The sequence below is a fragment of the Amblyomma maculatum genome, chromosome 1 (genome assembly GCF_055883805.1).
Source record: "Amblyomma maculatum isolate TAMU_Amacu chromosome 1, ASM5588380v1, whole genome shotgun sequence".
In the NCBI taxonomy this organism is placed as follows: domain Eukaryota; kingdom Metazoa; phylum Arthropoda; class Arachnida; order Ixodida; family Ixodidae; genus Amblyomma; species Amblyomma maculatum.
Genome location: NC_139344.1, coordinates 15,401,495 through 15,425,832, shown reverse-complemented (window position 1 = coordinate 15,425,832; position 24,338 = coordinate 15,401,495). Strand labels below are relative to the sequence as shown.

The window sequence follows — 24,338 nt, the reverse complement described above, 5'->3', positions numbered from 1 at the left end:
TAAAAACAAAGCCATTTTTATTCAGAGGGAAGGCATAATGAGGTATGAAACAACCCTATAAACACTGTAGACTTGGAAAGAAGTTAGCTGTCTTAATATAAAAACTCCCTGTAGGAATTCAGAACTGCCGCTTCTTAAAACTCGAACTTTAAGGCACTATTTCTTTTCTAGCCTTGATGACACCAGCTTGGACAGTGCCGCTGCGAGCCTTTCCTGTCCATTCTTCAGAAGGGCTTGTCCACTCTCAACGTCTGCAAAATGTTTAGACTTGACAACTTTTCCGAAAAGCAGCTCAGCATTGGTGCTCATATTCTTGGCCAACCTAATCTCTTCCTGTACCTTTTCCCGATTCTGACCTCTTTTCTGGGTGTCTTTGTCCTGTACGTCAGGGTAACATCGATGCGCCTTTTTCCTTCAAGACCCGTGCTGATAGGAGGGAAAGGAGGAAGAATATTTTTGCAGGTCCTAGGTGGAGATTTTTTTTCCCCTTGAGAGAAGTGCGCTACTGGCGCTGCTCAGTCAAAAAGCGCGATGCGGGGGCTGTAGAGTGAGTGCCAATTTCAAGCGTTCGCAATCTTTGCTTTCATTCTTTTGCTTCTAGTGGTTTGGCAGGGTGGCTGGTTAACCAAAGAAAGGTAGGGACTTTCCTCAATGAAAAGAAAAATGTCCAAGGATACTTACTGCCCGTATGCAGGGCTGCAAATATATTGTGTACCTGCGCATGAGTTATTAGCACATGTGCACGCCCACAAGCATGCAGTTTTGTAGTGGCGGAAAAGAAATAACCATCAAGACTGAGATAATCTTCTAAAGGGCGCGTAATCGTTGACGTTTGGAATTAAGCTGTGAAATTATACAAGATGTTCCACATAAGGGGTTGAACTTAAGGTACAAAAACGGCCAACAGAGTCCAGTGTGCGCGCACAGAAACAGTCAAATCCTTAGTGCTCCCTCCGCTGCTACTCAGGCCATCGCAGCCCATACCTCACTGGTATGACAAAAAAAAAGGGAAGGAAGGAAAGGGGAAGCAAGCGTGCATACTGCTCAAGCTGTGCTTTGCCGAGGGCAGTTCCAAACCGTAACTCATTTAATTGAAACCGCACCATCTGCATTGGCCAGCCTGCTCGCACATCCTTTGCCTTGTCAGATGGAGGGGAGGGTGCGCCCTCCTGTGCAGGTACACACCTCAACCAACAACCATCATCATCCTACGGCAACCCCAAGCAAGGCCTCCCACACGACAGGGGGTGACCTTCCCACACGACGCACACAATTTAAGCGAGCGCCCAGGGCAGCTCGAAGCACGTTCAAATGTGTCACGGCTTCCCACTGGCAGGAGACGTAGAAGTGACTTAGACAAACATCAATTTTATGTCACGGGATTGTCCGCACAGGACCTGCAAAAATATTCTTCCTCCTTGTACAGTGTTGCCAGCAGACGATGTCAGTTTTGCTTTCGCTCTCAGTAGAGTCATTCAGAGACGTTTGGCGCAGCCGTGGCACAGAAGTAGGCAAAAAAATCGATAGGCAAAAAGCAGCATGTAGCAGGATTTCTGATTTGGTGCAGTTTGGCAAAATTGGCGCAACAGTTCCACCACTGCCTAATGGACACAATTTGCAGTGCATGCTATTTATTCAATCACTAAAGAAACGTTCACCTGTCGACGTCATATCCGCTGCAAAGAGCCACCACTGTGTGCCGACACTATCAGTACCATGATTTTGCTTCTCGATCAAATTAACATATTAAATATCGAAATATGCGTGTCATGACCGGTAATCATAACATCGCCATAGCTCAATGAATATAACAAACAAGCAAAACAATGCACTCAAATTACGTTGCGGGACCCCTTTAAGAGTTATTAAGGCACTGCAGTTGTCAAGAACCTATTAAGGTAAGCCCAATGCAAGCCTGCATTAACACACACCGCGTTCCCCAAACTGCAAATACTTCTATGCATGAGTATAAAGGAGGCAGTTGTCATGTGAACAAAATGAAGTGTGAATGCTGGAGTATATCTCTTAGCCATCTTGGACATCTGACAGTCTGACCTAAGAACTTTATATATATTAACATGTTTCAAAGCTATCATTATAGCTGTGCTATTGCAGCTCTGCTTACTGCTCAAGGAGTAATTGAACTAGCCCCTTAAGTATCCATTATGGCACTCGGGCAACGCGGCCTTATTTGTGTCTGCTCGTTTGCACAGCATTTCTGATCCTCACATAATACAATCAGCAATTATGCGTTATTTCATAACAGCTCCATGTCACTGCTGTTGAACATGTGCGATGGCTCTTTTCAGCACGGCTGCAGTGAAGTCCACATCAGCCTCAGTGATGCACATTGGTGGCTTGATCCTCAGTACCTGCATGGAAACCAGGTAGACGGTTGCACTTGCATAAGTCCTTGCTTTTCCCAGTAAGGCACTACACAGGAATTTTCTCAAGGTACACTCTATCCTTTTCACACACTTTGCACATGCTCATTTTTGTTATAGTAAATTCAGGATGCAAATATTCCAGTTGACAACAGCCCAGGAAGGGTTGTTAAACGCTGCTTCCTGGAATTTACGAACATCATCAGCTGATTACACCCACTGCTGAGTAAAAGCATCCACACATCCCTCCAATCATCCCAGTCCTGCTGCTGCCACCTTACCCGCACAAACTTCCTGACCACAACCACACACGTAACTTTCTGATGTCACCAGATGTGTTCGCCTTCTCTCGGAATCCACTCTGCTACCCTCAATGACAACCGGGCATCTTACCTTCGCAATGCATGCCCTGCCCATTTCTTCTCGATTTTGACTAGCATGTCATTAACTTGCATTTGTTCCCTGACACAGTATGCACACTGTTTGTCCCTTAACCTTGCACCTACCATTTTCCTACCCTATAGGTGAGTACCAGTAAGATACACCTGTTATATTCAGTGGAGTTCAAACAGTCATACTCATCCTTGGCCTAAATTTTTCTCCTTGAAAAGTTTATAAATTTGTCATCAGCTTGTAGAGTCCACACCTCCCACTAATGATAGTTTTCTGAATACCTTATGGCATGCGTATGGCCAAATGCACGCTTTAGGTGGCATTCAGGCAAGAGTGAACAAGGAACGGTCTTGCTTATCCTGTTAGAAAACAAGTGCAGGGAAAGGAGGATCTCATTATGAGATACATACGAATGGAGCCAACAGCCAGTGATACCAGGAAAGCATGAGGGACTATTCTTTTTATGCTCATAATAATGTAATCATTAAGATAATTGGTTAGAATTAGAAAAAAAAAACAACCACGTATGGGATCCAAACCCAAGACGACCTTTGAATTTTGCATTCCATGCTTTATTAACTGAGCTATGATGGCGGCTATTTAATACACTTTCACAGGTATTTATGCTGTGTATAACCTATTCTTTTGTGTATAATGACCCACTAGGCTACTACCATAAAAGTAGGGTGTTGTACCTGACACAGTTAAATGATTGCCCGACTTCAGTGCATATCAAACTTTTGAGTTTCATAATTGGCTGGTATATGAGATTTAATGTCTCAAAGCGACTCAGGCTATGAGAAACACCGTAGTGGAGGGCTCCAGAAATTTCGATCATCTGGTGTTCTTTAATACGCACTGACATCGCACAGCACACGAGAGCCTTGCTTTTCGTTTCCATCGAAAAGTGGCTGTGGCGGCCAGGATTTGATCTTGCATCCTTGGGCACAGCAGTCAGCAACCCTAACTACCGTGCCACTGCGTCGGGCATGTCATAATTTATTTATAAAAAAAAATGATTTCTAGTGGAACTAACTTTTAACCCAGGAAAATGATCTTGCAGGCTCGAAAATTAAATAAAATATGCCTCTAAGATTGTGCTTTCTCATTAATTTGGCTAGGTTTATAAGCTTCGATTGAGGAAAACGCAGAAAACTAGAAGGCCTTTCAGGTATGATCTGGATCAAATTCCATTAGAATATGCTGTGGAAGTGAGGAATCGATTTCAAGAATTAGATGTAGAAGACAGAGAGCCCGAAGAGATGTGGACTGATGTTCGTGACATAATACAAGAAGTTGCTACTAAGGTAGTTCCAAAGCAAAAGAAATGCAAGAAAGCAAACTGGTTATCTGAAGAGGCTTTGCAAATAGCTGAGGAAAGGAGGATGGCAAAAGTTATGGGGGAAAGAGAAAGATACAATGTTCTCAATGCGGATTTTCAAAAAATAGCAAGGAGAGATAAGAATGCCTTCCTGAACATACAGTGCCAAGCAGTTGAGGACAACAGCCAATTAAGGAACACAAGAGCTCTGTATAAAACAATCAAAGATATCAAAGAAAGCTTCTGTGCTAAGCTGGGCGTGATAAAGGACAAACGAGGCAAGGACCTCACTGAAGCCTCAGAGATAAAGAAGAGGTGGCAGGAATATACAGAAGAACTGTACAAGAAGGACCCGAATGTGCAAACCCAACATAAGATGGTGGTGATTACTGATCTCGAGCCGGGCATCCTGAAGAGTGAAGTTGAATGGGCCTTAGCCAGTCTTGCTAAGAACGAAGCTAGCGGAATTGATAGCATTCCAGCTGAGTTGCTTCAAAACCTCAACCATGACGCTGTTAACATTCTGCATACATTATGTCAGAAGATTTGGACAACCCTGCAGTGGCCACAGGATTGGAGGAGGTCATTTTAGATCCCCATTCCAAAGAAAGGCAGTGCCAAAGATTGTTCCAACTACCGCACGATCGCGCTTATTTCGCATGCTAGCAAGGTGATGTTGAAAATCCTCCAAGGTAGGCTGCAGCAGTACGTGAATCGGGAGCTTCCGGACGTGCAAGCTGGGTTTCGCAAGGGCAGAGGAACTAGAGACCAAATTGCCAACCTTTGCTGGATCATGGAAAAAGCAAGAGAGTTCCAGAAACCCATCTACTTCTGCTTTATTGATTATGCAAAAGCGTTTGACTGCGTAGATCACAGCAGATTGTGGCAAGCTCTCCAAGAGATGGGAGTTCCAATTCACCTCATCTGTCTCCTCAGGAACCTGTATGAAGGACAAGAGGCCACAGTCAGAACTGGGCATGGTCTTACTGATTGGTTTCCGATTGAGAAAGGAGTGAGGCAAGGCTGCATACTGTCGCCCTGCCTATTTACCCTACTATATGCAGAGTGCATCATGAGGAAGGCCAGTCTGAACGAGTTTTCAGCTGGAGTGAAGATTGCTGGAAAACGTATCAACAACCTTAGATATGCGGATGATACCACTTTAATGGCAGAAAGTGAAGTGGAACTCAAGAGACTTCTGATACGCGTACAAGAAGAGAGTGAGAAGTTTGGGCTTAAACTGAACATTAAAAAGACAAATATCATGGCATCTTGCCCTATCAAGTCCTGGAGCATCAATGGAAAAGAAGTGGAAGCTGTGACAAATTTTCTCTTCTTGGGCTCCAAGATTACCTCGGAAGGAGACTGCAGCCATGAAATTAGGAGACGCCTGCTTCTAGGAAAGAGAGCAATGGTTAGCCTTGACCGCCTAGTAAAGAGCAGAGACATTAGTCTGCCAACCAAGATCCGTATAACTCGTGCTATGGTCTTTCCAGTTGTGATGTATGGATGCGAGAGTTGGACTGTGAAAAAGGCTGACCGCCGAAGAATTGACGCGTTTGAATTGTGGTGCTGGCAAAGACTCTTGAGAGTTCCTTGGACTGCCAGAAGATCAAATCAGTCGATATTGTCGACCATAAACCCTGACTGCTCATTGGAGGGTCAAATTCTAAAGTTAAAGCTCAGCTACTTTGGTCATCTGATGAGAAGAGAGGAGTCGCTGGAAAAAGATTTGATGTTGGGAAAGGTTGAGGGTCGCAGGAGAAGGGGTAGGCAGCGAACGCGATGGTTAGATGGCATCCTCGAGGCACTGCAGATGAAGTTATGTGATGTTAGGAAGATAGTGAGAGACCGGAAAGCGTGGCGTGACATGGTCCATAGGGTCACGAAGAGTCGGACACGACTGAACGCCTGAACTGAACTGAACTGATTCAAGTGGATGTAACGAACTTCAGTGTAACGAAATCCTCGATGTAACGAAGTATTTCAGTTTCTATAACTTCGCTTCCATAGAACACAATGTATTTTCAACCTCTGTATAACGAAGTAGTTCTGGCGCACTTTCAACGTAACGAAATTTTGTTGCTGGCTCGAGATGAACCAAAATAATTTAATAAAAGTATACTGCGAAGTTTAGTGGTTGAAAAGCGTGCGCGCACTAACCTGCGCCCCCAAAAACGGCCGCTGCGCAGCTGTACATGGCTGGCAATCGCGATGATGATGACAAGGTGCCGTTTGCCACAGTCGCGCAGTTTTCTCGCCCACGCAGTCTAGGCCTTGCCACCGAAGCGTGCACGGCAAGTTTTCTGACGGTTTTGTGCTGCTGAAGTGTACGCGTCGATGTGTCTCGCGCTGTGTTTTTGTGCGCGCGCCTGACATCTCGGAAAGAATGAGTGGGAAACGCAAAGTCCTAGCTCTTGAAGAAAAGGCGAATGTGCTCAAAGCCGTGGAAAATGGTGAAAAGAAGAAGGATGTCGCCGTCCGGTTCGGCATACCGCAGAGCACCCTTTCAACGATTTTGAAAGCGAAAGACTCTATCCTCGAATCCCTGAAGAACGGAACAAACGCTCAACGAAAAAGGTCGAAGGTTCCCACTTTCGAATATGTGGATAAGGCGGTCTTTGCATGGTTTGTGTCGGTTAGGGAACAGAACATTCCCATATGCGGCGCATTACTGCAAGAAAAGGCGAGGAATTTTGCCTGTCTGTTCGGCCACGACGATTTTCAGGCCAGCAGCGGGTGGCTGCACCGCTTCAAAGCCCGTCATGCTATCGTGGGCAAAATCTTAAGTGCAAAACCTTAAGTGGTGAATCAACATCAGCTGACACGACAGGATCGGCTTCTTGGGTCGACACAGAAGTGCCGAAGACCTTGGCGCACTATGATCCAGCCGACGTCTACAACGCCGACTGTTCTATCAGATGCTACCGTGAAGTACGTTGGCATTAAAAGGTGAAAAGTGTCACGGTGGGAAACATAGCAAACTGCGCATCTCGGTCTTGCTTTGTGCCAACATGGATGGCAGCGACAAGCGTGTGCCGCTCGTGATAGGGCGCAGCAAGAAGCTGCGGTGCTTCAGCAATTCGCGCCAGCTGGAAATACGGTACGCATCCAACCAAAAAGCATGGATGAAGCGTGATATTTTCCGTGGCTGGCTGCAAGCCTTCGACGCGGACATGAAAACCGCTGGACGCAAAGTGTGCGTCATCTTGGATAACTGCTCCGCACACCACATTGAAGATTTAGAACTGTCGCAAGTTGAGGTGAAGTTTCTGCCGCCGAACTGCACGTCACTAATTCAGCCCCTGGACCAGGGCATAATAAACAGCGTAAAGTGTGCATATCGCCGGCGGCTAATTGACAAGCTGCTGCTTGACCTCCGACTAGAACGCCCCACTAAAGTGGACTTGTTTCAGGCCCTTGAGATGTTGTCCGCGTCCTGGAACTCCACCTCAAAGGAGATTTTTGAGAATTGCTTCCGCAAAGCGGGCTTCAAGACAGCTGAAGCAGCTAGTTCTGAGGTGGACTTGCCCGCGCTGGAAGAAGAGGCGCTTGATGAGAGGTGGCAGCGTCTTCGCAGCGACGGTGCTATCCCGGAAGGAGTCGAGCTGGATGACTATCTTTTTGGAGACTCCTGGAGGTGACGGTGGAAACGATCGTGAACGACGTGTTGGGAAACTCTCAAGACGGCAGCGAAGGCGAAGCCGACGATGAGTGCGACATCCCAACCACTCGCGAAGTGGCTGACGCGATCGATGTGCTCAGGCGGTTTGCTAGCGCAGAAGAAGACCAAGATGCCATCCAGTCACTCTGGGCCTACGAACGACGTGCGACGCCTTTGTTGATGAAGAAAAAAGCGCAGAAAAAAATAACAGACTATTTTCACCATTAATAAAGCGTTTTGCCGTGCGTGCACCGCACTCAGAACACGTTTTGGAAGTTCCTTTGCATGCTGGAAGGCGAATTTCGGCGTAACGAAATTTCAATTTAACGAAGTAAAGTGCCGATTTTTCCGACTTCGTTATATCGAGGTTTAGCTGTAACAGTTTTGAAATTAATATATTTTGAATAGTTTCAGTACATAAGGCTATTACAAAAAATTAAAAGGAGTGCACTGAAGCTTTCTCGCACTCACTGAGGCTACACTGACCTTTTGCAAAAATGGCCATTTGAAAGTGGGATATTGGAGGGATGTTAAATAAAAATCTGTTCGTATACAAACCAAAGGTCCCAAACAAATATTTGAACATCACACCATAGGACCAACTTAGTGTTTAAACATTAAGAGTGCTCACAAACAAGAGAAGTGGCCATGGTATTGTTTTCTCTGTCATGTGCTAGGCTGACTTATGATAGCCTATCATGCTGTTTGAGGACTGCTCTTTGTGTACAGACATCTAGGCTATCTCATTTGAATGACTGTATTAGTGAGCCAATGCAGTGTATGCTGCAGCGTGTCGGACTCCACGAGAACCTCGAGTGATTCAGAAAATGAGTTCTTTCACAAGAACAACTTGCTGACTAAACTCAGTGGCTATGGCGTCAAGCTATTGTAAATAAAATCACTGGTTCAACCTCAGCAATACAGCTGTTGAAGCTGCATTATAATGAGGTGCAGTACAAAAATGCTCACCTGCTGCACATTACAACATTCCACGTGATCGCAATCCATTTGCATGTGCCTCATAGGCCATGTGCAACCACAGCATGCAAAAATGAACCAACCTTTCTTTTAGCAAAATACAGCATGACGCAGAGTCAAAAAGAACAGCCCTAAGCACTAAAGTGGTTCGAATTGCAACGAGTGTATCAAGGTGTAAATATAATATGCATAAGGACGTGCATTTTTATACTTAGCACAATTTCCTTTTTTTTTTTCCAACACAGTACAATAGTTTGCTCCATCAGAGAAAGTAATACTGCAGCAGTTGTTTTGAAGAACTTGCACAATCAGTGAAAAGCCTGCCTAGAATTGACACTAGATGTGCTACAACAACAGATATGGTATGACACGTTCCCCTGTGCGCTACTTACATGACCATACTGTCCACCTTTGCCAATAAGAAGACCCATTTCACGACAGTGTTCTAGTATGGCATTCACTTTCTCTGCTCCAAGAGGTACTTTTGTTTCCTGTAAGAAAAAACGCACGTGACAAATATCAAAGGACATTTAACAAAATTAGGTACTAAGAGCAGGGTTCACAACCAACAGTTCTCTCTGCAGCTCCCGAAATGCATCCCCTGTACATAAGACCCATCAACTGAGAATGGTTTTTTCGACTTAGTGCACCACAGTTATAACATTACACTACAAGAACTTTCACTGTGCTCAAAACATTGCACATGGAAAAAAGCACCTTTTATTTTATCACTGGAAAAGACATCATCTGGCGTTATAAATGGTGCAAAAACAAAAACAAAGTAAGCGTGGTAGCAGAAACATCATGAGGTAGTTGCAAGGAATTATCCCCAAGCATTTGTCTTTGAAACTAAAGGCATTTTTATTTATGCGACACGAGAGACGTCACAGCTATCTCTCAGCTGCTGAAACCAAAACCGAAATTGGTGAAAAAAAAAAAGATTAGAAATTATTCAGCAGTTGTAGGCGAAAACCATGTGGTGAACCATGCTCAGGAGTGCTTTAACTCATCATTAATAAGAATAAAAATGCCACCAAAATTTAATGTCTATAGTCCTTTAATGGGCAGTGTTTGGCATATGGGGGTACTGTGATGCTATATGTGGCAACTGTAAGTGTGTCATATGGCCACTAGTGAAGCCATGATCAAGATATGTTAAATGGTGATATAATTAGGGAGAGGCACACCATAAAAAACGCAGATGCGAAGGAGGGAAGAAGTTTTTTTCTCTTTTGTGCTGCTCTTTAATTATGACAGACCAACAACTAGCCCAGTCTTCCACCTTACTAATGATGATATGCGTGACATCAGGACATGGTGATATCATCATGACATACGTGAAGTCATGACGCTTGGTGTCATGGTAGGCGGTGGTATAGGCCCATTGTCTTTCAGGCAGTGATTGATGGAGGTGGCATGATGTATGGATGGAAAAACAGCGCGACAGACGAACACCACAGCAAAGGAACACAAGACGAGCGCTGTCTTGTGTTCCTTTGCTGTGGTGTTCGTCTGTCGCGCTGTTTTTCCATCCAATATGTTCCACCAACTCGCCCGTTTGGCTATAATGATGTATGAAGTCATTGTGTGACGCACGCTGACTGGTTAACTTGTGTGATGTTACAAGTGGCTCATGAAGATTTGCACCGTTTGTTCCGCAATGACAAGTTCAAATTCCACCCATCAACCAAGGTTGGTTACACATATTTCGTTGGTTGTTTAAAGTAACTCAAAGCGCTTTAGCTCAATCCTCCAGCCAGAGTCGAATCCTGCAGGAAGTTCTAGTCAGGCTGTCATAATATCCGGATGATGGCTCCAAAGGTTGCGGGATTTTTTTTTTACATTTTTAGGTGTGGTTTGGTTTGGTTTGTGGGGTTTAATGTCCCAAAGCGACTCAGGCTATGAGAGACGCCGTAGTGCAGGACTACGGAAATTTCGACCACCTGGGGTTCTTTAACGTACACTGACATCGCACAGCACACGGGCGCCTTGCCTTTCGCCTGCATCGAAAAGTGGCCGCTGAGGCCGGGGTTCGATCCCGCGTCCTTGGGAACAGTAGTCGAGCATCTCACGTTTTTAGTGGTTTCAGAAATATTGGCAGAGGGCACTGGGCATTGCCACTTTTTTCGTGCCTGTATATTGCACTGCATTTAACGCAAAACATTTACAGCGTTAAGAGCGTGCGAAAGCAAGTTGCAGAGCACTGCACCGCCACCTATATGTGAATTTCAATACATTTTGGCTCTAGAATGTGACTTCAACTTTCAGAATCGGTTCAGCATTACTTTTGCCATGCTCTCTGCGTGCTCCATTGGTCAACCAAGGCCGATTCGCTGTGCAGGTGCTTAGATCGATCTGCTCCAATTCGGTTTGGTTCGGTTTGGTTCGTGGGGTTTAACGTCCCAAAGCAATTGAGAGAGACGCCGTAACAGAGGGCGCCAAAAATTTCGGCCACCTGGGGTTCTTTAATGAGCACTGACATTGCACAGCACACGGGCGCCTTGCATTTAGACTCAGGCACCCAGCTCCAATTGACCAGTGGAAATGCATTGCTTGGCAGCATCCGGAGAGGCACAGCCTGCCTTGTGCACAAGCAGCATGACTCTGAAAGTCAACCTTTAATGGTGTCATTACTGAGGTTTTCCTCATCTCTTTGAAGCAGCAAGGAGAGACCTGGGTTTAGTTGGGTGATTACGTTACTCTCTTAAATGCTAATGTGGAAACCACTTGGAGTGCTTTACCTTCATGCTTCACACATTAGTTTTTTTTATTGCCTCAAATAGTAAAAAATCTCTTTAGTACCCTTTAAGTACCCATGCTGTGGCCAGCAGAAACAAAAGAGAAAGGGAGAGGACAGTGAGAAGAGCAATGGAGGGGTGCATAGCAAGAGAGGACAGGGGGAGCTTTGTGCACTATTTACACAGTACGAAATGTAAACAAGTTTGCACTGCTCATGCACAAGCGTTCACGCACTGTCTGAATAATAACTCTGCTTGAGCAGCCACTATAGTTATTTACACTACATAAAAATTGACTGTATATACATAGCCGTACACACATAGTGTGCTATCGCAAACTAATTGCACTTGCGGCACGCCGCCCAAGCGGCCATGATGGGGCACACACGAAACTATGTCACCAAGTACCAAGTTTGTATCAGCAACTATGAAGCTACGACTAGAACACGACGCTTTGTGCGACACAACCAACACTAACCTTACTCTTCACAAATTCCACACCCAGCATTAGTCCTTTGCCTCTGACATCACCAATCACAGGGAACTCTTTTCTTAGTGATTCCAGAGCTTGTAAGAGCCGGTTTCCCAACACACGAGCATTTTCCATGTAGCCTTCGCTATCCAGGACCTGCATGTTAAGGACAAAACAAAATGACGTTACAAACAACTGTAATGCAACGGGGCAGTTTACACGGCATGCTTCCTATGTCGAATAAATAAGAGTTGCTATTCACTTAAGTCACAACTAAGAAATAAAATGTCAAAACGCCACGTAAATGTCATAGCCCACAGCTTCAAGCAACTACGTAGCATTTATTAATCTATGCAGATATGCAGACAGCACCTAGAACCTAGTGCACTGCCAGTGGAAGCCTTCACAGCAAGCTTCAGGAATAGTCCCCAGCTGTGCAATGGGTCAGATTTTCAGAGGCTGCCCTCTTTACAGGTGGCACAGGAGCTGCTGTGATGTAACAAGCATTTGATGATCTGGTGTACACTTTGATGCAAAAAAAAATGTCAATTAGGTACAGCAATAAAGAGCTTTTGGCATACATATTGAAATTACATCTAGTATATGCCATAAACAGAACACCTCTATAGTAAAGTACAAAGTGCTTACTATATCAGTGTCTTCATTATATTAGTTGCTGGTCATGGCATGGCCCAGAAGATGCTGTATGGTAATTAACTGGCTACTTAACAAACATGTGTCGTTGGTTTATGAAATAAACTTCTAAATACCATCTATCCTCCTCTTATCGTCTCTTAAGTGCTTTTTTTTTCTTTCTTCAGTTATCACATTTTCTATTTAATTTACATCTTGTGGAAGTGCCCCTTTAGTATGAATACAACGCAGCCAGAAATACAATGAAAGTTTGATTTCACGTGAAAAATTAAGCTTTGCAAGAACATGGCATCATCTTCCGTGGTCTCAGTATCATTTTGGAGCCAGGTGTTTAGAAACATGCGCAGCATAGTCAAGCCCAGTAAAATTGCGAATGCCGCACCACTGCGCTTCCACATCTTGCAACCGCTACCGCATGCTTTGCTGCCCATGCTGCCCAATGATGCGGACATTCACCCATTTGTTTCTTTTGCCACTTCTCGCTGCACTTTTACTGTCTTTTGTATTGCCAATGCATTGCGATCCCTTTTTTCAACGTTCACAGCCAGCTTTACCTTTCTTTTCTTTTTTTTTCTTTTTTTTTTTTTTTTTTTTGCCTCTGCGTGCTGCATGCTTTGCCTCACACTGGCTTCTACTCAAAGAAACGCAGGCCCCTCTACAAGGCTCGTGAGCCTGACAGTTAAGCCATCTAAAAAAAAAGTGTCATTTTATCATTATTCGTATGGCTTAAAAAAATAATAATAAAAAGGCCTCGCAATTCTAGGTTGTGCTTGTGACACGATATCATTCCATGGAAAGTATGTAGCCGCAGCCAGATGCATTTTATTCTAACTGTCTGTTTATTAATGCCTTTACTATATAAAACAAAAGCATGCAGCCGTGTATGGAAAGCAAAATTGGTCTGCAGTTTCACTTGACAACATAAGTATTTTTACTATATGTCCGAGTTATTACAGTGGGATTCTACTGCAGTTAAAGAAACCAACTGCAGAAGTACAAAAGACTAGAGCAGTCAGAATGCTAGTATATTGACAACAAGGATTTAGAAAAAAAAATAAAAGTTCCAAGAGCAATATCAATTTTTTTGCATAGCCATTGCCTAGCACATGTTTAGCGCAGTTTCGGCAAAAAAATACCATGTCAGTGCAAGATTAGAGTGACATTCTTGGACTAAATGATGCATCATTCACTGCGACTAAGATATGTAATGTAATGTTTCGTTTTCTGAGCTACAGTGAAAGGCATGACTAACTTCCTGTCATTGAGTGAGTTACATGACTATGTTTGAAAGTAGAATAGAATAGTTGTAGCACTGAACTGTAAAAAAACACAAGGCAAGTAGCAAAACAAAGTGAAGGTAAAGACGCACTTCACCATGCATCTTGCTTTGGCTATGCTAGTTTGGTTTTGCTTATTCCACTCGCAACTACATAATTCACTACATACAATGATGGTGAGTTTTACGAGTTGGCTCTGAACGTAAGAAAAAAAAGAAAACATGCCTAGCTTCAAGAGCAATAGATAAGTGGCAATATTACGAGGTACGATACATCTAGAACATTCAAGCAGCTATACAATGAAGTAATGTTAATGGAGGAAGTGCCAACAGGAAATACTAGATGCTGTACCATGTCGTAACAGAAATGCCTTACTGAACAAAAATGATACCATTCCTTTCAGCTTGATTCCCTCCAGAGAGCAGCCCCAATTCGTGTGTTTGATTCAGATTAGTGATTTATGTTGTGTCTAAACCTGTGAGAAGTTGTTGCCATGCCACGCTGTTCAAACTGTGCCAGTTCCCCTTGCCGCCATGCTCACTTCCAAAGTAAATAGTTAAGCTTTATACTGCAACAGCGGCCAAAGCAACAGCCTGAAAAAGCGCAGCGGAAACTAAGCTTAGGCAGATGCAATGAAGACAAATAGCTACACAGCCGACTGACATCAATAACAGCTGAGCCAACAGCAGTAGCCACAGGGTTGCCACCAAATGTGTTGAAAAAGCTAGCTGCATCCAGGGCTTTGGCGATCTCTGGTGTTGTGATCACTGCAGCTAGTGGAAAGCCGTTACCAATGCCCTTTGCCATGGTCACTGAAATGATTATGAAGAAAAAAAAAACACACACACATACACAGAGATGCAACATGTGCAGGTAGCAAACAACTTTAGGAGTTACGTAAAGCAATCATTTCTCCACAAATGGTGCACCAACTTTTCATCTGTGCATCCACTGCCCATCTCCTCACTTTATAGCGATAATTTCAATGTTTCAGTAGCCAGATAAGTGGAAACGTGTTATAGCAGCAAGGACACACCATTCAAATATATAAACAAATCAAAACACAGATGAAAATATAGTCTGGTTCATTTCTTTAAACCATAATAGCAGATGGACTGTCAAACAAATTTGCCTACAGGTACAAATGTACAAGTCTAATTCTATCACCGCTCTTGGCAAATTTATACCAAAATTATGAGACATTTCAGCTACGTGTTGAGTAAAATGAGGCCAAACATATATAGTTCAAGCTGTTGCTAATGGCATTTAGCTTCTGAAGACAAGGTTTTAGAGCTTGATTCGAGGCACGATGGCTGCACTTCGATGGAGAAATGAGAAAACACCTGTCAAACTTCTCATGACAACATGGAAGCACATTCCCATTCAGCTTCCACATGGGCGCCATCATGACAGCGTGTGACACATGTGCCGTTAGGTGATGTGGTACAACAGTCATTTTGAAAATCTTGTATTTTTGCAACATGCAAGCGTTTGTTTTGTGCATACGTGTTCTTTTTGTTCCTAGCGTCCTAATAAGTGTTAGCAAATACGATTTCTAACACACAAGGATATTGTTGCGAAGAAGAAGATTGGCAGTGGAGTGAGAGGAGCTCTCGCGCTAGGCCAGCCATTAAATCACCGTTCATCCAGTTGCCATATTGTGCCATCTTCTTGCTTGTCACCACGTAACATTTCAGTTGGAGGTATGGCGAACGTCATCTCCATCCTCGCCTTGGAGCATCGAAGCCATCCATATGCCGGGACCATCGACCGAGAGCCCTGGGATATCGCTGCGCAGCTTCGCCTCAGCCCTTCCTGCTCAGACTCGACCAGCCGCAAATACCACCACCCAGCCCCCAGCCCAGATCTGAAGACAAGGCGCAAACATGAACTGACCAGAGACCAGATCGAAGCAAAGACCCAACAGACCCGAAGAACCGAAAGACAAAAACACGCAAAACCCCCGCCCGCCCAGCCGCCCTGCGTGAACTCGAGCCATCGGTCCCATGGATACTGTGGTAGCGCATGGCTGAAGAGCACCAGGGGAGGAGGATCACCCAAGCATCGTCGTGGTAATAGTCATCGTGGTGTCAAGCGCATCATTCTCTTCTATCTTTTCTGAACATCCTCACCGTCACGTCATGACCAACTTCAACGAACCGATCAGGACGATCGCTCGGTGGCCTGGGAAGTGTTGCGAAGAAGAAGATTGGCAGTGGCGCGAGGGAAGCCCTTGCGCTAGGCCAGCCATTAAATAATCGGTAATCCTGTCGCCATGCTGTGCCGTCTTCTTGCTTGTCACCACGTAACAATATTAAATATACAAATATATATATAAAACAAAAAAGCTTTTCAGCCCCCATTTAAGATGCACCAATCTAATGCAAACTTGTCGGCCTACACGTGGAGCAGACGCATTTGTAAAGTGTGGTACCTATATTCATGTAAACTCCAAAAACTGGTTTTAAAACTGCGACTGTGCAACTGAGCGGCCGTTGCTTTTAAGCAATGAAATTCGTGGCTACAAGACATATGCGCTGCATGCCTGCAGGCAACCTCGAATCAGGCGTCATAAATTAAAAAGAGGCACCCATGTTCACATGTACACTCCCTCTCGTGCTTGTATAGCCATGCTTGGTTAGCAAATATCGCAACTGCAGTCAGCTCAGACTGATTTCGCAAAGGTCAAGGAGGTTCGGTGTGCATCCTCCAACCGGTGTGAGCTGCTGTGCCGGTTTGAGCACATGCATGATGTGGGTAGCTCGGGCACAGACACCTGCATGTGCACACGGGCTCCAGCACTGGTCCAGGCATGTACAGCGTGCATACACCTAGCAAGTGCGCAGAGTTGGTGCTTTGGATGCATGCATACCACGATGCCATTCCCAATGAAGCACGCTGAACCGTAACCACGCGAACTAGGCATTTTGGAACATTATTTACTTCAAGGTATTAAACAACAAACAGAAAAATTAAATGAAATACTGAATGCATACAATTCGGTTGAATATTCAAAATTATCAACTGCTTGCACAAGCCTCGATTGCCTGGAGCGATCTTTTTCTGATGTTTACCCCAGAGCCAATAAGCAATGCCAATAAAGAGTCCTTTTCCAAATTATCTAATAAGGCTTTACTGTCTGTGACGGCATAAGTACAGCACATGAATGAAGCTTCCAAAGCCAGATTTTTTGTAAAGATTACTAGCAGTCTTCGGTGAACTATTCTATATAAATGTATTCAAACAATGAATGCACTTTTTTGTAGACAAAATGAGGTGACTTTGCAAGTGCATTTATTATGCAGGCTAATGTTTACAAAGCAAGAAGTTCAGTCAAAAGCTAATTTCTGTGCAGTAAGCATGAGCGAATATTGCAATTTTTTAATATAAATTGAAAACAACTGTGAAGAAAAAATGGCTGTGAATATCAAATCAATCACTGATCATCACTTCAGTGTGGAAAAAAAGATAAAAGGCAAATATTACTGCTTTCTTTTTTTTTTTTTTTTCAAGTAGTGCAATTGAAATTAAGCAAAAGTAGATAACCTCAGCACTGTATAAAAAACCATGGTGTGCCCAAACACGCATGGCACTTGAGTAGGCAGCATACCAGACTGCGTCCTGCAATGCGGGCCTTCAAAATGAGTGACAAAATGAAACCTATGATTTAACACGACTGGCAACTGAAAAATAACTTGATGGCTAGTGAAACCAAATTATTTCAGGTGTAAAGGGTTGGATGAAATTCCCAAATTACTTGGAGTTAAATTAATAAAGTTCACCCCCCTCTCGCACAGAAAAGAAACTGGCGAAAATACATAAATGTGGTGAAAGCTTATATGTGGAATTTCCATCACACACAAACACTGCAAATCCTGCAATAAAAGTGCACAGTTTTAGCATGCTGGTAGAACAGCGTGGGCGTCCCTGACCGTTCAGAATGCTTTTTAGAAAGAAAAGAAGAAACGGCCAATAATGCGCCTGTTGGCATCCAGAAACAGCATGCAGCTGGGTTTGGGAGACCGCAAAAAAAAAAAAAGACCAGGCTAGTGGTGAAGTTCAGTGGGTAGGATCTTTCTCGGCATGGTGACACGGGCCCTCCGATTGTTGTCACGACTGCCATTGAAATGCACATCAGAGGTGGACAATTCAACTCGCAAGAAGAGTGATTTTTATACAACCACACGCCCTGCTGTGACACCTCTAATCCCCCCTTCAGAAACATAATGCAGAACTTTGCAACCGGGCTTTCCCACATATCACGAGATGGCGGAGCTCAGTACTGAAGTGTTGAGAAAGTGACAAAACAAGTGCCTTAGACGTGAACTTTAGGTGTGCAGCATATTACAAAACGATCAAGCAAATAAAAAATGCACTTTTGCATGTTTTAAATTGGTTGGCCATGTTCTAATAAGGTGCCATGTGAAAAAGCTCTTTGCGAAATTTCGCACGAGGTTCAAGCCTAGCAGCATCTGAGTGTGATCGGACCACACGACAAACAAGGCAGAAGAGAGCAAAAAGGACACTGGCCTCCCGTTTTCTTGGCACTTTAAATGTGATCTTCAGATAATTTGTTCAGAAACTGTGGTTGAGCCATGTTCGAATTAATGTCAACGTGACTGGTATTCGATCCCTAGTGAATACCTCATGATGTTAATGATGTCGCTATGTGTTATGTAGTGAAACAAAGCACTTTGGAATGTATGTGGCAAGTATGTGGCACTGGATGGACAATGGGAAGCAAATAATGCAGTATTGCATTTATAACCTCTGCTCACTACATACAACATTTAGTTGACAGGTTCAATGGTCATATGCTTCACTACTGCTTGCTACATTCAAGGAGTGGTTCAGGGTTGCTTTAAAGTTTGAAGGTACCAAAGAGGAGCTCATAAAAAGGCAAGTCATTAAGGGGTGCAGTGCACAAAAGGCTTTTCTGTGTATCAATTTTTTTAGCGCTACCTACAGGACTTGTGCTGCACAGAAAAGTCACTGTCCTTGATTGCGCCTGTCCATCTCACTTTGAAAGAAATAAAGTGAACACGTCTATTACCATGTTTTGATCCTGCGATGGCACGAGCAGATCAGCTACGCTCATTTTCTACAAGTTCTATCCATGCGCAATGGATTGAAAACACACTGCTAACGCACTGCCCTCTCAAGGGCATCAAGCAGTACCAAAATTTCCTACTGTGCTACCACTGAGGTGCCCAATCACCCATTTTGTAAATAATTTACCGAAGCCAGACTTTGAAACTTTAGCCTCGGAATAAAAGCGAAATGAAATGCAATGTGTTAGCACATGTACTTCACATCTGGCCAACCTAGCTAAATTGGCTAAATCTTTTTTTTTTCTATCACATTACATATTAAACTTGGTGGGAATGAAAGATAAATCAGACAATTTGCACTTAATCTGTACTTTTTCACTTGCTTCATACGAGAAAATTTCCAGCTTATGTATATAATGCTTCCCCTGAACATGCCGATTTCACACAATGGGTGTTGATAGTTTTTGCAGGCGTCTCGAATTTATACAAGGTATGAAAATTTGACACTGAGAAGAGCAGGCTATTTGCATATTTAAGAAGCTCTAGAAGTAGCATACACTGAGTGGAATAGAAAGCACTAAAAATCACCGAAAGGAAACAAATCTCAAGTTCAAGCTGGACTTCATTGTCCCCCTGAAGCATTAACATAAGCTTAGGTAGCTAACCTATATGATACGAAATCCACATCAATAAATGGTGGCCAAGCTTTCTTGACAGTGCCCATCTCAAATGCAACCTTGGTAATGGCTTCCTCCAACCCTTTTGTGCATGCAGCATGCACGACCTTCTTAAACTCTCTACCATGCAGTTTAAGAAACTGTTTGAATCAAGAAATCATATCAGGACTATTAATATTATCACTGGTCGCAAAAAGATAGCATTATTTTATTCATTCAAGGAAAATATTGCAAAATCCACGCATTTATTGTTCTCAGCGAAAATGAATTGTTTGGCTCTTTGTGGGTACGCTGATGTGTATCTGGTAGCAGAAGGTGCATTTACTGCCAAGAAAATTGGATATGAAAACCTTTTCCCACTCAATTCTAACTCGAGATGCGCGCATCGAAAAGGACAGGCTGCCACCATTTTGAACTGAAAACCACTGCAGTGTAACCTTTGGGATCTGTGCCCGAAAATCAGTGCCAACGCACGCATTTAACTTGCGACATTGGTCAATGATGATGACACTTGTATTTCGCATTTTTGATCTTTCCCTGCTGGGAGAAGCTTATTTCTTTTTGTGTATAAATACAGGCCAGCTTCTATCTGTCCTCTGTGTCCCTTTAAAAAGAACCTCAGATATTGTTTAATAAGCCTTATGAGCTTTCCTCACTGTTATGACTATATGCAAGAAATGTAGACAGTTTTGTTCTAAATATAGTGCTGTCTATAATATAACAGGTGCAAAATTAATTTCTTGACGTAACGTTTGTACTAGCAGGACTGGCCACAAAACTAAAGTTACCACTGGAGTTCCAAGGATGCTGCTCTAATAAATTATTAGCAAATAAATTTGGTGAATATGTTAGTTTCACAAAACAGAAAACTGGCTAAAAAAGCATCTGCACGCCAGTAATACAATCTCACGATCAAAGCTAAAATACTCTTTTCTGCACCGTCCTTTACAGTAGCTTCAAATGATGACCGAAGCATGGCTGCCCCACAAAGAATCCTACAGGCCACACTGGTTGGAAAAGTTTGTTTTGCACACTGCCATAAGAAATGACATTTAAGTCTACTGTTCACATTTGCTCCTGCGGTACTTATGAGGAGAGGGAAGTCTGCAGCTATCGGACTCATTTACGAACTGTTCACACCTGCAGAAATTAACATCTAAAATGTTAGATCTTCCATGCAGTAAAAGTCTAGATAAAAGTAAAGCTGTCATGGCACACCAATATCAGGCATTACTCCATGGCCTTCAAAGCCCCAGTAGTGGTCACCAGTTCGGCCAAATCCAGTCTGGACCTACAAAAGCACATAATGCATATTTGTTCAGAATGCTAAAAAAAAAAAAAAAAAAAAAATTGCAATACTTAAGAGTTCATACTTTCTACAAATACTACTACCTTTAAACAAGAAGACTGAGCAAAAGAAACGAATGAGAACAGCGGCTTGGAGCTCAGCATTCTTGCCAGACCCTATTTTGTCTCTTCCTCTTGCTACCATACCAACATCGTTTTATGGATGCATCAGTCACATCTTTTAGGACAATGTGATCACCTCACATTTCATGGAGGCCACTTTAGAAATGGCCTGCATGCCAAAATCTGAGAAGCATTGCATCACAAAATATAGGGCGAACTTCCATTAAAACCTTCTACCAACAGTCAGTCATGCATAACATAAACATCTTTGAACGCAAGATAACAGTGTCTTGTGTTCCTGGGCTTTAATTAATGGCCCAAAGGCTCACCAACCAATGTTAAACAAGGTTTAGGGGCTCAATCACTTGAATGAAGTAGTTCTCTCTCTTTCAGTGTATTTAAAGGTATCAACACCTCTGTTGAAAAAAGTAGAATAACCTATTTCCTGAGAACTAAAACATAGCTTAAAGGACAGAAAACAAAAAAAGATTTTCGTATATCATTGGTTCCTTCACAAACATATGCATGAAGTCAAGCTTTAACATGCATTCACAACTGCACAACATCCAAGAAAATTTTGACTTGTGCAAAACAAACACATATATTTTATATTCTTGGTACAGAATGCATTGTAGACGCATGTGTTTTCAGATTTAGTGCCACACAAAAAATGTTCACTTCATAAACTATCATGCAACAATATTATCATGCTTCGTACCAAACCATGACAAGGTGGCACATTTTGCAGGCACAACTCTACTACAAGGACACAAATGTCATATTATGAGCTTTATGAACTTAGCCATATGATACAAAACGGGTACAGAAGTCATGAAGCTGCAAGTACCGGCAGCAGTAGGGGCCCAAAGGCAGTCAATCATTGCAAAGCTGCATGCCTAGGAACCCACTCAGAAATAATGGTGAAACCTATGCCAGGATCAGTTGTGTGCAATATAAAGGGTCACACAAATCCACATGCTTACCAAAGCAACAGGACTCTAACCCTACACACATCATGCAATGCACTGCTACCATGAAATACTCCTGCAAAGAGATCCTCTTTTTATCCATGCCCACTAAGGAAATGTTACCACAATCTGAGTGAAGTATGCAGCCTATCAGCAATGTTACTGACTTTAGTTACTATAAAGCTTTTGTTTTCAGTCATATTTATTTTAAGAATTGAATAATATCAAAGTTTTATATTGGTACAAATTATGTAACATCAGACAACAAAAATGAAAAGAGTATAGACACCAAATTTTGGTGGCATTTTTCTTCTTGTTAATGATGCGTAAGACATTCCTGTATATGGATCGCCACGTGATTTTCGCCTAGGGCAGCTAAATAATTCTTCATTAAATTTTCTTTGCTCATCAGTTTTGGTTTCGGTTTCAGCAGCCGAGAGATGGCTGTGACATTACAATTAAGTCTAGGTCACACGCGGCATGAAAAACCAGCGATATATAATCACTGATTCTTCGCTTGTTGCGATGCCTGTTCTCGAGGCAGGCTGGCTTTAGTGTTGTAGTGAATGCACACGTGAAGGAAAACAAAGCAGGGACGATTATACCGCTGGCTTTTTTTACTTGTCATGTGACTTAGACTTGGACATCGCTGTCAAAACCGAAACAAAAACAGGCAAGAAAATAAAGTCAGTTATAAATTATTTAGCGGCCGTAGGCGAATATCATGTGATGATCCGTGCACAGTAATGAATTAAGCATCATTACAAAGGATAAAACACGAACCCGAAAATTAGGTGTCTATACTCCTTTACTGTCGCAACAGAGACTATATCAACTAGAATTGAAAGAAGCTGAATTGATACTCCAAACATTACATCACAGAAGCTACTGTGCATATACTGCATGAATTCTACAAGCTTCGCAGGCTTAGAATAATGGTTTCTTAAAGGGTCATAGACTCTAGAACAACAAATTACTCTACCGTGAACTGTCTGGATTTTATACCTTAAAAGCCAACAACAAGTTTGAAATCTCTCAGTCTGCCTGTCAGATCAGTTAAAAAAAAGCTGAGCAAGACCACTGTGCAGCTGTGTGGCAAACAGGCTGCTTTAATCAGCCCAACCATGTCTGACATGAGAGGTATGCTTAACATGGTGTGAAGCATGTTCTATCGTGCGCAAAAGTGAAGACCACGGCTTCGACGGCCGGAGCGGCTGCGGGGACGCACCATGGCACTGCTATCTCGCTCTGCGCGCTTGCTGCAAGAGTAGTCACCGTGACGCACAACTTTGCCCTCTCTGTCGGGCTGGCGCTTATCATGACTGACAAACATCCAGTGTGGCGTTCGGCTATTCTGCTGTGGATGGTCGTGTCAAAGGGAGCGGTATTATAGCGGCATCGCAAGGTGTTCAGGGATAGCGCAGTCCCGCATTAGTGAATGAAGTGGACGGTAACACTGCGCCGATTCACTTGACTCCGCAGCAGCAAGGGCCATTTCAATTTTAATTGCACCGACATTTTGTATTTTCTCCCCAGAGAAGAAATTGTGGTTTGTTTTTATCTTGATTAGCAGACTCGACTGCAAGATATTTTCCAGTTTGAATACAGCTAATACCTTAGTCCAGTCGGTGATTCGGGACAAGCTCTTTTGCTCTATGAACCGGAAAGCGCATTTCAGATGATGGTTTGTATTAAGGTCTTCATTCCTGAATGGGTGACGCCTTGTGTTGTATCATTCTGTCGCTGTCATGAGTTCCTCCAGAGCGGAGGGACGGGAAAGTGTACAGATCACATGAGACACGATGAACAGTTTGTCAGCACCATAATTTGGCATGTACCTAAATGCACAGTGCATTCATCCTAAAATTGCTGGCCTGTCCACCAGCGCATTTCTGTAAGACACATAGTTGTGTATATGAAAGATGCAAAAAGCCAATCTTTGTTTTTGCTGTGACACTCAGGTAGGGCGAGCGAGTTAGAGCGTGCAAGCTGTTTTATCAATCAATCTGTAGGGTGAGCCGCTATTGCGCGGAAGCTGATCAACATATCGGAAATGAAAGCAAAGCGGAAACATAAAGCTTCCCCTTGCCGCTTCTGTATGAAAAATTCTGTGTCTTATTCGTATTAAAATTTCGTGTCTTATTCAAATTCCATGTCTATGCAGGCATGCGTCGTCATATTGCGCCAACAATCAATCACATTTCACGTTGTCATTCCACTTTTCCGCACTTGCGGTCTGAAAGAACTCAGTGACTGAACAATACAGCAGAAAATACATCACGCCATCACGGTAGCCAAATAGATACTCAGATCTCAATCCAAACCATCCTTTGAAGAGTGCTCACCAGTTG

At 43.2% G+C, this 24,338-nt stretch overlaps 1 protein-coding gene across 3 annotated transcripts in view; it reads right to left on the bottom strand.

Moving 5' to 3' along the window:
• Positions 1 to 104: 104 nt before the first annotated feature.
• The window catches only part of LOC146201818 (alanine--glyoxylate aminotransferase 2, mitochondrial), a 64,353-nt gene continuing 40,119 nt past the window's right edge, over positions 105 to 24,338 (bottom strand). For 2 of the 3 annotated variants that reach the window (XM_084587781.1, XM_084587778.1), the window contains exons 9-13: positions 20,828 to 20,900; positions 14,545 to 14,693; positions 11,957 to 12,106; positions 9,133 to 9,231; positions 105 to 2,372 (exon numbers count right to left, since the gene is read on the bottom strand). In XM_084587781.1, the coding sequence (XP_084443907.1) occupies positions 2,274 to 2,372; positions 9,133 to 9,231; positions 11,957 to 12,106; positions 14,545 to 14,693; positions 20,828 to 20,900 (570 nt within the window). In that variant the 3' untranslated portion in view covers positions 105 to 2,273. The remainder of the gene's footprint in view (positions 2,373 to 9,132; positions 9,232 to 11,956; positions 12,107 to 14,544; positions 14,694 to 20,827; positions 20,901 to 24,338) is intronic. The other variant, XM_084587780.1, reaches the window with a different exon arrangement.